At 44.1% G+C, this 16245-nt stretch overlaps 1 protein-coding gene across 1 annotated transcript in view; it reads right to left on the bottom strand.

Moving 5' to 3' along the window:
• The window catches only part of YJEFN3 (YjeF N-terminal domain containing 3), a 411568-nt gene that overhangs the window by 174706 nt on the left and 220617 nt on the right, over positions 1-16245 (bottom strand). Inside the window, exons 2-3 of the mRNA XM_075315464.1 lie at positions 11673-11781; positions 10337-10447 (exon numbers count right to left, since the gene is read on the bottom strand). Of these exons, the coding sequence (XP_075171579.1) occupies positions 10337-10447; positions 11673-11781 (220 nt within the window). The remainder of the gene's footprint in view (positions 1-10336; positions 10448-11672; positions 11782-16245) is intronic.

The following is a 16245-nucleotide window of genomic DNA, read 5'->3' as shown; positions in this document are numbered from 1 at the left end:
AGCGTGACAGGGTCCACACGACCACCCAGCCCCGGAACTCCCTGTTAACAACACAGGGGCCATTGGTTACGCAGTCCGTGTGCGTAGGGGACACACCTGTGGACAGCAGGCGCATCAGCAGCAGCAGGCCTGTTTATGCCACTCTGCTGCACTAGCAGGACTGGTAGGACAGGAGCTGTTCTTAAACGTTCTGCGTTACCAACTGTGGTGGCAGCCTGCATCGATGACCTATCCCTGCCTACCTCTGGCCTAAAGCCGCAATGGGTTCAACACATGGAGGTGTGCTCTTTCGGAGCATAATAGAAAACTGGGCACCTTCTTCTTGGCTCCAGCCCCTTTTATAACCTGGGTCCGTCCCAAACCAGGGTGGACCACAATGCACCTCCTGGAGACAAAAGCAGAGTGACACGTCATGAGTGGCATAACTAGCGTCCTATTTTGAACCGCCACTTGAATGATGACCTCATGGCTGCCACAACCAAAACACCTCCACAGTCATCGTCTGACCAACAACAATGAGGTGACAAGTCATACGGGCGGCCCTCTGCAAGCCTGTTGGGAGTAGCCTGGCCAAATTGTCAGGACACCTGATTCCCTGTGGTCTATATGGGCTCCCCACATCAGGGGCAGGGCCAAAGAGTTCATTACCCAACCTAGCCTCTGATTCAGTAAGTGCCTGAGCATGCTCAGTAGCATGAAATACAGTTTCTGAAAAAAAGACTATCCGCTTCAGCATGCTGTCTAGGCACAACACAGGACTTAGACCCTCTGCAAGCCTGTTGGGAGTAGCCTGGACAAATTGTCAGGACACCTGATTCCCTGTGGTCTATATGGGCTCCCCACATCAGGGGCAGGGCCAAAGAGTTCATTACCCGACCTAGCCTCTGATTCAGTAAGTGCCTGAGCATGCTCAGTAGCATGAAATACAGTTTCTGAAAAAAAGACTATCCGCTTCAGCATGCTGTCTATGCACAACACAGGACTTAGACCCGGCACGGAGTGCAAGTACCTGTGCAAAGAGTCTTTTCTCAGTCAGTGTGAAGCCCCACAGGTGTTGTGTTGGTGCATTACCTTCAGGGACTCCACGTGGAGGAAGAGTCTGGTCACACTTAGGTTGCTTCTTTATATGTATTTTCGTGATGCCACTCTCAGTATTGAGGTCAGTGGAGACCGCCACTGCAGTGTAAGGGGACACATGGGGCTGATGTTGGGTGCAGTTAGTTTTAGTGGCCTCCCGAAAGTGAGTCATGCACCAGGGCCCTGTGTAAGTGTGTTGAACCGCAGGTCGCAGAATAACTCAGGCACAGTCCAAACGAGCATGCGCTGTAGCCCAAAATTAAGACTTTGCCTCAGGAATGACACAGTCAGGCAGAGCATACTCAGTTGGCGAAACACTGGAGTTAGGCTGCGGCTGGGGTAAATCGGCACACAGGAAGGAGCAACCGCGGAAACACTTCGCTCAATTGTGAGGGAAGTCATTTTGGAGTTTGGTGAGGAGTACCGTAACGCCAGTGAGAAGCATCCTGTGCACAGACCAACATTCTTCCGGTGCTGTCTATACTGTTAACCATGATAGGAGCGTAAAGTCTGTATTTATGGCAACTGGACATCCCATTACCCGGGTACGGTAGGCTGTGCCCAGACAGTAATGCGTGCATGCAACACTTTGTTTTATTATGAAAACACATATCTGTTCTGGGTAGGACGACTATATAGACAATCACACTTGCTGCCTCTGCACTGTCAAATTGTCACGTACAGTTTAAATCATAGAGGGACAGCGACACATGTTTGCATTGAATGTTGCTTTTCAATATTTACATGACTGTGTTGCAAAGCTGTGTGGTTTGCATTCACACTGTTATCATCTGCCTTATCTGTGAGGGTTCAGCTAACAAGAGTATTCAGGGTGGGTGATGTGTTTTGTCTATGTTTAGGTAGATAACTGGGAAGCTCTTGTGATGCGCCACTAGTAAGTTGTCTTCGCACACACACACACACACACAAACACACACAAACACACAATTACTGCTGCTACGCAGAGGGCTTAGCAAGCAGTAGGCAACTGAATAGATTGTTCTATTATTTCAATTTAATGCATGGTTCTTATTGTTTGTTTTGGGAAAGTGAAAGAAGCATTTATGAACCCAACTGCAAACAGTGCTTTTCATGTTGCGTGGTTTTGCTGGATACTGTGGATCCCACCAAATACAAGACTTAAAATGAAGCATAAGTCGCAAAGGGAATTTCACTGTGCTACAATGCGGCCTAGCGGGGCTGTGCAACCACCGCCTGCTCCATCACGTGCATCTGCGTGCTCTTTATCCTCTGTGACTGTGGGGACAGCAGTCACACATGCTTTTTCACACTGAACTTCCACCCTGTTACCCGTAAGCGGGAGTGTGATTCGCAGGTCGTCACTTGTTTTTTAAGTGCAAACAGATGGTATTGTTGAGCTGTCAGACATCGAGAGAACCACCATTGGATGAAGGAAACATATCCACGCCTGCACCTTCGTGAAAGATTGGCTGGACTACCTGCAGTTAATTATTGCGTTCCAGAAATGGAAAGGAGTGTAGAATGCACAGGTGTTGTACCTTGCTTGGCAGCAAAGGAACAATATCTTAGTATTCCAGACAATTTTAGGATGGCAGAAAAAGTGTCAGCTCTTTGGGCAAATTAAATAGCGTGGCAAAAGTGGGCAGGTGGGTACAGTGGCCGTGTTCTGTGTGTACCAGGACAGTAAAGGAAGCCTCACTTTCTATCCCTCCTAATGATGAAATGCAGTAAGGAATTCCCTGAGTTTGCTATAAAAATAGCGTTGCAAAATGTGCATGAGGGTGTCATGCACAGGTGCTAGAAATAGCTTGGCACCAGTGGGGCACAAATGGAGTACAACAGCCACTTTTTGGATGCCACTAAATGGCAGCATTTTTTGCTATTATTATAGCTTATTAAAAACAGAGCAGGAGGGTGCAATGCAGAGGTGCTGGAAATAGCTTGGCACCAGTGGGGCACAAATGGAGTACAACAGCCACTTTTAGGATGCCACTAAGTTTACTCAGTGTTTGCTAGTATAATAGCTTAGTAACAATGAGTTTGAGTGTGCAATGCAGGGGTGCGGCACATAGATTTGCACTAGTGTGACACTAATGGAAGTCCAACAGCCACTTTTAGGGTGCCACTAAGTTTACTCAGTGTTTGCTAGTATAATGGCTTAGTAACAATGAGTTTGAGTGTGCAATGCAGTGGTGCTGCAAATAGCTTTGCACCAGTGGGACACTAATGGAAGTCCAACAGCCACTTTTAGGATGCCACTAAGTTTACTCATTGTTTGCTAGTATAAGGGCAGCTTTGCACGTTGCGACATTGCACGTGCGATGTCGATGGGGTCAAATCGAAAGTGACGCACATCCGGCGTTGCAGTCGATATCGCAACGTTTAAAACCTTTTTGATACGATGAATGAGCGCAAAAGCGTCGTTATCGTATCATCACTGCAGCCTCCGACATTTCCATAATGCCGATGGTGCGACAGGTACGATGTTGTTCCTCGCTCCTGCGACAGCACACATCGCTGTGTGTGTAGCCGCAGGAGCGAGGAACATCACCTTACCTGCCGCCGGCTGCAATGAGAAGGACGGGGGTGGGCGGGATGTTTACATCCTGCTCATCTCCTCCCCTCCGCTTCAATTGGCCGCCTGCCGTGTGACGTCGCTGTGACACCGCACGACCCGCCCCCCTAAGGAAGGAGGCAGGTCGCACGGCAGGTAAGTGCGTGTGAAGCTGCCGTAGCGATAATAATCGCTACGACAGCTTTCACTAGATATCGCACGTGCGACGGGGGCGGGACTATCGCTGCAGCATCGGTAACACATTGTTACCGATGTCGCAACGTGCAAAGTCCACCTAATGGCTTAGTAACAATGAGCTTGAGTGTGCAAAGGGCAGGAGGGTACATTGGCAGGGCTGTGGGTCTGGGTAGAGGAAAGGAAGCCTCCCTTTCTATTCCTCCTAATGGGGAAATGCAGCGAGGAAATCCCTGACCTTAGCTACACAGACGCTGTCATCTTGTGAAGCTGTTAAAATCTGTTTTCACGGACCTGACTGTCACCTATGGCTCTGACCCTGCCGGTATTAGCCCTTACAAGGACTAATAGAAACTTCTATCCCTATTCTGTATAGCGCTGTGTGTAGAGCGTACACAGCAGTATCGGAGACAGGAGCTACGCCAGCGGTGACTGACACCCAGACGCAGAAGGCAGATAATGGCGTGCTGGAGGAAAATGTCCGTTTTTATAATGCAGGGACATGTGACATGGACATCCTATCACACATGCCGTTACTTCTCTGGCTAAAAGTCCACTTAGCTGTGTGTGTGTCTGGGATTGGCTGACATGCTGGCCCGCCCCACTACACGCGCGCGTTTAGGGAAGGAAGACAAGGAAAAAAAAAAAATGGTGATCGCCATTATCCAAACAGCAGTGATCTCAATGCGCTGTTCCCACACACTATACGCTGAAATTTCATAATAGTGTGAGTCACAGAGTGACTCACACTATTACAGCGGAAAGCCAGCTAGTAATTAGCTTGTCTTTTTGCTGCTAGAACCGTTCTCGAACGTAACTAGAACTATCGAGCTTTAGCAAAAAGCTCGAGTTCTAGTTCGATCTAGAACAGCCCCCAAAATCACTCGAACCGCGAACTGGAGAACCACGAACCGCGCTCAACTCTAATCAAAACTTCACATACCCTGATGATTTTGGCCTGATACATGCACAAAAGTTGACACAAATGGGTTTGAATGGCTAATAAAGTTAAAAACCTCACCTGTGGCCTCTCTGCTTGTAATCAGTGTGTGTGCATAAAAGCTAGTGAGCTTCTGGGATCCAGACAGACTCTTGCATCTTTCATCCAGCCACTGATCTTTCTGGATTGTGAGTCATGGGGAAAGCAAAGGAATTGTCAATGGATCTACAGGAAAAGATAGTTGAACTGTATAAAACAGTAAAGGGATACAAAAAGATATCCAAAGAATTGATAATGCCAGTCAGCAGTGTTCCAGCTGTGAGTACCAAAGGGAAAATCAGGGGCTCTATAAAAACCAAACCACAATCAGGTAGACCAACACAATTTTTGGCTACAACTGCCAGGAAAACTGCTCGGGATGCAAAGTAAACCCCACAAATAACATCAGCTGAAATATAGGCCTCACTGAACACTAGCGGTGTTGCTGTTTAAAGATAAACAATAAAGGAGGCAGTTGAAGAAAAATGGGCTGAATGGTCGCATTTTCAGAAGAAATTTATTACTGCGCAAATGCCACAAAGTATCTCGCCTACAATACGCCTACAATACGCCAAACAGCACAGAGACAAGCCTCCAAACATCTGGAACAAGGAAATTTGGAGTGATGAGACCAAAATCGTCAAATAGCAAGGTGTACAAAAGAAAAAGTCCTAAGATATAACTTTTAATAAGCTCAACATATAAAATGATCTAGGTCCATTTTAAAACACACATAGTAAACAAACATTATACACCGCAAGTAGACCACCAAGTTCAAACTGATCAACATGCGTGCTATGGCACAATAAAAGAGAAAAAGACTACATTCATCTATACTGAACCCAATAGGAGTCGTCTCAACGACAAACTAATACTTCATATTATTGTAAATATACAAATATAAACAATTATTATCAAACGCCCACAGGAACCGCCTGTATAAGAGTCGTCCCAACCACAGACTAATGCTTCCTAATATTGTAAATATATATATATGAATAGTTTCACATACCCACAGGAACCGCCTGTATAAGCGTCGTCCCAACCACAGACTAATGCTTCCCAATATTGTAAATATATATATATGAATAGTTTCACATACCCACAGGAACCGCCCGCCAGGGGAAAGTACAAACCAAAATAGCGTCAGCAAGAGAAAATTATTTACAATCTGAGAAGAGTAGCATTCCCAATTATTGCCTTATATTCCCACACATAAATTGTAAACAAACGGAACACTCTCACCCATTTGTAAATAATAATAATAATTTCTTCATTTATATTGCGCTATTAATTCCATAGCACTTTACATACATTGGTAAATTAGCAGTCCCAGCAAGATTCCTCCTTATTAAGTAATCAAGATCAGGAACGGAATCATAAGAGAAATAGAACGCTCCCAACGCGTTTCTTCTGGGCAGATTCTTCAGGGGAGCAAAACCCTTGTGCGCATATACTGCGCCAATTTTCACCAAGCATGGTCGTCACATACTGGGCTGTAAAGATATATGCCAAACAAAGGGCTCATTGAAACCCTCTCATCCAGTAAATAACAGCACATGCTGGCAAGTTTACATAAACAAATCCCTTAACATTTCCATCGTTTCTCAGTTCATATATGGTGTGCCGTGTCTACTTCCTGCTCAAATTCATCTGCCTAAATAGACTGCAGGAGACACAGGATACACGAGTATACTATACATTTCCGGGTCCGCTTCTTCCTTCACAGAATCCCCATGCTAGCGTGGAACGCATCACGTGCGTTCTACGCCTAGTTTCTTCCCTGTCAGCGTGACCTAAGCTACATCACGCACACAGGACCGCCTCTGACTTTTACATTCTGTAATATGGAGCGCAAGCCTACATTCCACTGTGGCGGTGCATCGCACAGTCTCGGATCATCAAAGAGTGATCCTGCATAAGACCAAAATCGAACTTTTTGGCCACAACCATAGACATTACATTTCGAGAGCTGTCAATGTAGCGCCCCTTTAGCCATCAAGAGCTACAAGATACTGTACCCTGTCAAAGATTCACGGCCTACCCCCAGGTACCCAGAAGACCACTGCCGGTAACAGCAAAATACTCATTTTAATCCCTGTTTTCCCCATTCCCAAAGACTGGTGACGGGCTAGGGTTGGAGTGAAGCCGATCCAGTCCACTAGACGACAACCAGAGGGAAGGGGTCAGACAGTCAGTAAATGGAAGTGAGAGGAGATGGACGTAACCGAACTGGCAGAAGAGTGTAACGGTGACCTGAGGGCCCAGGCGTGTGCTTGGCGGTGGAGTACGGTGGCGTACTCCCGGAACCATAGCACCAATTGGGTACAGAATCCTAGGTCAGGCAAATGCTCCAGGCAGACCTGATAAAATCTGCACAGTAAGGGGACCATCCAGGACCTCACTGACCGTAAAGTTCAGGACAACGTAGCAACGGGAGAACCGGGGAACAGGACAAGAGAAACCGACCCCACAGGGTTCAAGCTACCTGTTATACAGACTAAGACTGAGAGACTACAAGGAGATGACCCCCAGACATTCCAAGCCATGGGGACCCACCAACCAGAGTCAGGTGCAGGGGAAAGAAATCACCAGGTCGCCACACCAGCACTGAGACTAAGGGGACCAGTGGTAAGGACCAGCCATCTTTGGGTTGCCAGCCATACGAAAGCTGTGTGTAAAGAAATCAGTTACACTGCAATCCCTTGTGTGGCCTACCTTCTTTAAGCGCCCAACAACATCATCTATCTCCTGGGGCCCAACATCCAGGCTGCCACCAACATCAGCCCCAGTAGCAGCGGCAGCTCCACTAAATAGCTGGAACCCGCAAGTGGTGTCACGACAAAAACCTTTATTTCCTCTCCTCCGGAAATATTTCCCCTTTTAAAAGCGCCCCCTAGGGTCATGAATCCGGACAACGGCCACCCAGTGACATCTTCCCAGCAATACATCGCCTGTGACCGAGTACCTCATAGCCCTGGGGCATCACAGCTTCAAGGCTTATGATGAAAGGAACACCATTCCTACAGTAAAGCACGGAGGTGGATCGCTGATGATGTGGGTCTATGTGAGCTACAAAGGCGCAGGAAACTTGGGAAAAGTTGAAAGAAAGATGAATGCAGCATGTTATCAGCAAATACTGGAGGCAAATTTGCACTCATCAGCCTGGAACCTGTGCATGGGACGTACTTGGACATTCCAACATAACTATCTAAAACACAAGGCCAAGTCGACCTGTCATTGGCTAGAGCAGAACAAAGTGAAGGTTCTGGAGTGGCCATCTCAGTCTCCTGATCTCAATATCATTGAGCCACTCTGGGGAGAACTCAAGCGTACAGTTCATGCAAGAAAGCCGAGGAATTTACAGGAACTGGAGGATTTTTACCAAGAATAATGTGGAGCTTTACCATGTGAGAAAATAAAGAGCCTCATCCACAACTACCACAAAAGCTTTAAGCTATTAAGAGCTGGGGTATGTGAACTTCTGATCAAATTCATTTGGATGTTTTTGGTTGTCATTATGATTTAAAAAGAGAAAAGACAATATTTTGAATATAAATGGCTTCACTCACTAACCATGAGAGGAAAAAAAGTTTTTGTGTTATCAATGATATTCTTTGAAAAAAGACAAAGAGAGGAAAAAATCTGCCAGGGTATGTAAACTTTTGAGCACAACTCAAATCAACATCTTAATACATGGAGAGTGCACAAGGTTACAGCACGGAGATAATAAAATCAGCAATATCACAGAATAGAGTTAATAGAGTAACAAGGCAAAAAGTTAGTCCGTCGCAGTAAAAAAATAGTGCATAAACTTATGTCACAGGAGATAGATATCAAAACTGATATCCAATTGGAAGCAGAGTTTAACTGGAAGAGTAGCCTTTGACCTCCCTAAGGCACCAAGGCAAATGTCACCTTTGTTACTGCCACAGCTTTATCCTTGCTGTTAAATAAAACACTTTTCAATTGAAGTTCAAAGTTAAGACAAAGATTCTCGCTACCTCTCACTATGACTAATTGATAGTAGGGAACCGGGGCTTCTAGTCTGTCCCTCAAACTAGGGGGCCCTATGCTACCCTTAACCTAAAGGATATGCCTGATGGTGGAGTCTGTTTCTTGGCCCTGTTCCTGACCAGTCCTATTCTGATTCCCCCTTCCCAGGGAAGAACGGGACAGGAGTGTGATGAAACCCACAGATAAAGACAGACAGGAGAAAACAAAAACACTGTCACACAGCATGCATACATAAATGTAAAGACAATAAAAGATTCAGGAGAATAACAAGAGCAGGAAGGAAGTGCAAAATAACAGGGGTAAACTCTGTACAGGGGTAAATAACCACACCAAGCAATGAGCACAACTTTCACCATTAAGTCTGGGACACTACACCTCACTGACCAACATAGAATGAACTATAGATGGCATGAGTGGAAGGTTTAAGCCAGTATGAATAGGAGGGCAGCAAATAGGATAAGCTTCCCCACAACATGTGACAAAAGGAGCAAGCAGACCAGCAGAGATTAACTCTTGCTAACCTGCCTATGAATCAGCACACAGCAGGTTGATGCCCAAGTATGCCTGGGTTGATCCTAGACACCAGAGAAACCATTGGATGGAGTGTCAGAATTGGCAATCTGAACAGTGCCCAATGGCGGCGAAGTTTGTGCAAAATGCCGTGTGACATTACCACTGTCAGGCTTCCATCTGGGGGCACAGAAGCAGAATGGAGATAGCACTTTAAAGAGCAGTTAGACTAAAGCCCACAAGCGAGTACACGCACCAGTGAAAGGGTAGTCAGCATGCCTAAGGGCGGCTTTGCACTTTGCAACATCGCACGTGCGATGTCGGTGGGGTCAAATCGAAAGTGACACACATCCGGCGTCACTTTCGACATCGTAGTGTGTAAATCCTAGATGATACGATTAACGAGCGCAAAAGCGTCGTTATCGTATCATCGGTGCAGGCTCCGACTTTTTCAAAATTACGCTGCCGCGACAGGTACGATGTTGTTCCTCGCTCCTGCGGCAGCACACATCGCTGTGTATGAAGCCGCAGGAGCGAAGAACATCTCCTTACCTGCCGCCGGTGTTATTTATACACCTGAGATAACTTCATTCAAAATGTTTAAGAGGAGTATCTATACCCTTTTGTGAAATGTGTAGTGTGACCTCTGCTCAAAATATCTATCCATTTATAAAATTGTTTTCATAAAATATTTTACGAAAATTATGTTAGACACCATTAGTTCTCAAAAACATTAATAAAGTTCAGCAGCTATGAATATATAACCATATTGTAGAGTCAAGGTTATTCTATGATTTCTCTCTGTGACTGGACACATTCCAGGCATTAATCACATCTTTGGATCTCACTGTGAATATGAGACACCTCTTTCTCATATATAAAACATGAGGCATCAGCAGGAGAATATAGTTGTGTACAAATGTTAGTGAAAAAGAAATTGGTTATTTTTTCCCCTTACTAACTCACTGCATGGGTGGTCTAAAGTTAATAATGTGCACTTTCTTATTTGGATGGACACTTACAATTGCACGTAGATTTCGAGCACAGACCAGGCCAATGGCACCATTCTGCTCTGGGCCACAAATGATCAAAACCGTTGGTTGTTTTTTAGGAAGTGTTTTCAATGGATACACCTGCCAAACAAAAGTAGATTTTTTCGGTTATACTTCCAATACGTCATATATACCCTTCTAGAAATGATTATGAAGCTCTCTATTTAGTATTCAAATTACCTAGAGATCAACTGGGTTGAAACACTAATGGAAATAAATCATCAAGAGAGATGCAATCGAGTGGGTTGAAACACTGATGGTTATTGCTGCAAACTGATATCAATTAATCATCACTTTTTCAATCAGTTTGGGAAATTTACAGGTCAAAAAATTATACTGAAAAGAAAATAATGCATGTCTGCCCCCCTTTAATTCAGTAAAGTTCAGTTTTGCAGTGGCTGTTTTACTGTTGGACATATGGACATGCCAGAGTGGAGAGTAACCTATAAGCAACTTGACCCACCCAAAGATGCAAGGATGACCACTTATTTGAAAGATCACAATGTGTCATGCAGTGTTCAGGTCCAGACTCATTAGGTGTCACAGTGATTTCAAGCTCTGTTCACACTACAGAGCCTGACAGTCAACCTGATGTCTCCTAGTTGTTCAGCCAGAGCTGAGCGTCGGCCGTTTAATGTGCTCTGTTCCTCAGTCTTGCAGGAGTTAATTCCTGCTGACCTGGGAACTCTGCTAAGAGTTCAGGCTTCCAATTGCCAATCAAGTTCATCTCTTCCTATATAAGATCCTGGATCTCACTACTCAGTGCCAATTATAGCTTCAGCTCGCTCGAAGTGATACCAGTCTTGTTGGTGAACCTGTTGATGGTGATCTTTGTTGCAATATTGAATGGTGTGAATATTCCACTGCTATGTGTTACTTAATTCCCCTTTTCTTTCCTGCCCTGTACACATATTGTCTTTCTTGTGTGTTTTTAATGCAGTGTGTACAAGTGTCCGTTCTCCCTTGGGGTTTCGTTATTGTGTTTTCTGGACTGCTTCGAGGGTGGGGGAGAGGGGTGTAACATCAGGACTGAAGTCAGGGTCACGGTGGGGGCTCGAACCTTGCTGCCATGAAGCCTACCTCCGAGGTAAGGGACGCAGGGTCTCAAGTCTGAGGACCAGGGTAGGGGCCCTTGACCTGTCATTACATAACCCATGTTACAATGTAATATATTTCGTTTTAGCTATCAAAATAGTACCTTAGGGGTCTATTACTTAATTGTGTCCCCCTTGCTATTCTAACAAACTGTATACCATGCATAGGATAGTAACTAGTAATTTGATAAAAATCTCTCTGCAATACAAACCTTGGTTATTGCCATTGCACAGCTGTGTCCTAATATCTCAATAAGTTGTTGCTTCCCAAAGCGATAATCTTCCAGCAATTCTCTTTCTAAGGCTTCAGCTTCCTGTTTACTGGAGAGAAGACATAATAATTAACATTCCAAATGCAGGAGTTATTTTTGCTTCAGACTTTAAAACAATACCCAAAAGTAGATTGGTGAATAAAACTTTACATTTTCTTTCCCGTTTTTCAGTGGCTAGACCACAAAATTTCTAACATTATACATACTTATCTATGGAAACGAGATGATGTGAACCAGTTGGAGAAAAAAGTTAAACAAAGGAAGGAAGAGGTAAAGTGTCTTTATGGTCTGCTTTTATAAACAAAAGAATCCTTGAAATTATATATAGATAGTTATAAATAGTAGAGCTTTAATGTATTTAAATGGATTTTCTGTCCTGAATATAAATTTCTGCAGTGACAGTAAATTGCTGAATCCGGACAGTGTACAGTATGCTCAAGGTGGCATCAAAGCTGAATCCTAACAGTGAATATAAATTCAAATTTATACTTAGCTTTTAATATCATACATTAGTTTGCATTGCTGGATTTACAGTATTTTTTATATAGATTACACTAGTCAACAGCAAAATTGGTTCAGACATGAAAACAGTTGGACTTATCTAATTTTGGGGTGCTGAAAATTAAAATGATGCTTACATTTTGAAATTGGCTCTAGTTTTTATGATACAGGGGTGCGTTGATATTTCTCACAGCCTTTGATACAACGCTAGGCAAGGAATACATCATCAGCCTTGTGTCATCAGTTTTGCACTATCCAACTGACTAATAGATTGCTTCATCAATATTGCATCATCTCTAACTGACCAATGGTAGATGCCAAAGAAAGAAAGATGTTGCAATTCTAATTAAACTTGCATCACACAACTCTATAAAAGGCGCATGTTCTCCCTCTATCAGTTACACAGCATTTTCAGTGATCGACTGATATCATCGTTCAGCTATTCAGTGATGCCTCGGACTTGCATTAATAAAGCAGATCATTTCTGCTGTATCTGTGGTGAGGTGACTTTTGAGTCACAAAAGCGAAACTTGACTTATATGGTTAAGAAAGCCTACAACCTGTATTTTGGTTGCAAAATAGGAGATCAGGACAAGGATCAGGATCAGAGCCTCTGTGGTGACTTAAAAGTGGTTGACCTCGTGCTTGGTCTCCAGCTTGGTTACACAAAGTACTGTTGTTTCCTATGTGAATGGGACAGTCGAGCAAGACAAGAACACTACAAGAAAAGAGACTGGTTCCTCAGAAATGCACTGCAGTCAGGGACTAAAAATATTCTTCATCCAACACTTGTCAAACCACAGAAAATTCTGTTACATCCATTGCATATCAAGTTGGGTCTCATGAAGAACTTCGTAAAGGCAATGGACAAAAATGCATAAGCATTCAAGTATCTCATTTGTAAATTTCCATGGTTGAGTGATGCAAAGATAAAAGAAGGAGTCTTCTTTGGTTTTCAGATTCGTGTGCTTCTGCAAGATGAGGAGTTTCATCGTCTACTGCGTGGCAAGGAAATGGCTGCATGGGTAGCATTCCAGTTAGTGGTAGCAAATTTCCTTGGAAACACCATGCCAGACAACTATAAAGAGCTGGTAGACTCAGGAGGTAGGTTCAGGAGTAACATAATCTTGGCTGAAACATGTCATTAAAGATTCATCTCTTGCATTCACATCTAGATTTCTTTGCACCAAACTGCGGAGCAGTGAGTGACGAGCACGGTGAGCGATTTCACCAGTAAATTGTGTCTATGGAAAAAAGATATCAGGGTAATTGGAACCCTTCGATGCTTACAGACTACTGTTGGACAATCACCAGAGATATAATCCAATTCTTGAATTCAAGAGACAAGTAAAATGGAGCCGAGTATCCAGTGACTAAGGATATATTTTGTACTGTGCAATAACATATATTAATAGTTAAAATAATAATTGTTCAAAGTGCTTAGACATGTGAATTAATTAATTATGTAATAGATTTAAATACACTTGAGTTTCCTCTGAATACATCTAATAACATTTGTTTGACAATACAAGTGCAGTTTTATATTTGTGGAAGTAATAACTACATGTTATAATTATTTGTTCATTTACATAACAGTAAAACCCAAACTCTTCGATTTCATGGAAACTAGAGCCAAATAATAGTTTTCCTTGCCATATTAGAATTCAGCACATCAAAATCATTAAGAAATGGGTAATTTAATTTCTGAACCAGAAAACTTTTGAGATGTTGTTGCTAGTGTTATCAGAATTAAAGGTGCTTTCATATTCTTTGAAAATGATGGCCTGTTCTTATCTGCAATAACAGGTATAGCCATCACTAAACGTGGGTAACTGTATTATATGAAAAAATGTAAACAATGAAGGGGATCTGGTGCTCATATGAGTTTAGTGGCCCATTCATATTACCAAATTGGAACAGTGTTCAAAGGTGGATGCCCATCCAGGATCATATTTACAGTACAACTAGGTCGTTTCTAGGTCGTTTGATAATAAAGTGCCGAAGAATCTCGGGAGGCAGAAACTTTAAACAATAACATATCATTCTATTTCTTTATCATAATCATCACCCTATGCCTGGATTTTAAACTAAAATCAATGTCTGTCCAGAGGCAAAGGGTAGAAGGCATGAATGCTGTGTCTGTGCAGCAAAGAGGTAAAATGAGACACAATAGTGCAGCCTCCCCCACTGAAGTGTAAATCCTTGTAAATGCTGTTTGGTAGATTAGAAACTCCTGTATTGCTGCAGTAGAACTAACACAGGTGTTGTCAAGAAAGTGTAGCGCCCCTGCGGCTCCAGTCACCCCAGAGTACTGCACCTTATTTAAAGTGCGGTATTCGCCTCGGGTAAGGTGGGGGTTAATCACCGGTGTTCCACATTCACACCTTACATACAGTCAGGTGCCTTCCCACTGGGGGGAAGGCCCATGGTAGATAGGGGGTGGCCATCACGAAGCATGGGACTTTCCCGATCACTGAAGCCAGCCACCTGGGGGGAGGGTTGCATTTGGGGTAGAAGAAGGAGCAACTTCACATAATCCTCAGTCAGTCTACCCGGGACTTCAGTTCTGGTGACAAGACACCATCACTACCTTCTTCCTTTTTCTTCTTTCACAGGGCCTGTGGCTTGGAGCAAAATGCTCAGCCCGGGTTCCTCGCTACTGGAGGGGCAACTCTTAGAAAGGCCATTTTGCAAACACCAGTAGTTTCTTCCAAATTATCCAAGGTCGACGGGGCACATGACAGCGGGTGACCGGTACTACCTGGGTGAGCGGCATAAACTGTGAGTAAAACAACTTGGAACCGCAGCGGCCAACTCGGACTCTTATTCCCAGCACCGCCGCCCCGCGCCTCGGCGCCCACCATTACTACTCCCCTAATCATCCTCCCTGGGGCCCGCTCCACCTGTGGGGAGCAGAAACACCTCGGGTGCTACTATCATCCGCCCCAGAGGACAGCGGCAGCCGCGGCGGCAAATTCCCTGGCCGCATACCACAGGTGGAGTAACGACAACAACCTCCACCATCACCCTTATCCACCCATCCTCCTCCGTGTACACCTCGAGATCACGAAACCAGGCAGGACCACCCGTGACATCCCCTGATCCTCACCGGTCCGGTGCCGAGTATCTTCCCCTGACCCCCTGGGGTGCTACAAAAACACTGAGTAACTTGCAACAAACATCCTTTCAGCTCCCTACCAGCCATGAAAATCTCTGGTTATCTGCAGAAAATGTCAGGCAAAGGCCTCCATTGTCAGTTGGCAGTGATGCCTGTGATGTAGTGATAGAGTGTGAAAGGAGCATGTGTGATATAAGAGGGATAAGATAATGAGTCAAAAGAAAGTATGAACACAGGAGCATAACACACCAATGTCCTTCCTTCACAACCTTCATCCGCACCATCACTTAAGATGGTACTAATTTTTTCAAGTCACACCTCACCATTTGTACACCTCTTTCCCATCACACCTCCTCCCCAACTTAACCCACTCTGCTTATTCCAGCCCTAATCCTACCATTAATATCTGGTGCTTTTCCTTCCTCTTTCAGTCATGCAAACTTCACACCCACCTGTCCTTTGATCCAACTTTTACATTCAGCTATCGCCCCATATTACTACTAACATTCCCATCAAAACATTTTGAACAGCTCATCCACATTGATCTCTCCTTCCACCTCTCATTGAATTTATTCTTTGACCAACTACAACCTGGCTTCTGTCTACACCACTCACTCACCATTCATACCACTGAAATAGTGCTAACCAAAGTTAAAAATGACCTACTAACTACGATAGTCAATAGACTATACTCTTTACCCTTCTACAACTGTCCTGTGCCTTCGACACAGTTGACTATTCTCTCCTACTTTATATAATTTCATCTCTTGGCATTAATAATCTCGCTCTTGCCAAAATATCCTCATACCTCACTTATGGCATACTTAGCACCTACCATTCCCACATTACTGCCTCATTCCATCCCCTTTCTATTGGTGTCATTCATCTGACAGA

Source organism: Anomaloglossus baeobatrachus, chromosome 1, assembly GCF_048569485.1.
Source record: "Anomaloglossus baeobatrachus isolate aAnoBae1 chromosome 1, aAnoBae1.hap1, whole genome shotgun sequence".
In the NCBI taxonomy this organism is placed as follows: domain Eukaryota; kingdom Metazoa; phylum Chordata; class Amphibia; order Anura; family Aromobatidae; genus Anomaloglossus; species Anomaloglossus baeobatrachus.
The sequence above is the reverse complement of the archived record's forward strand: the minus strand, read 5'-3'. Positions and strand labels throughout refer to the sequence as shown.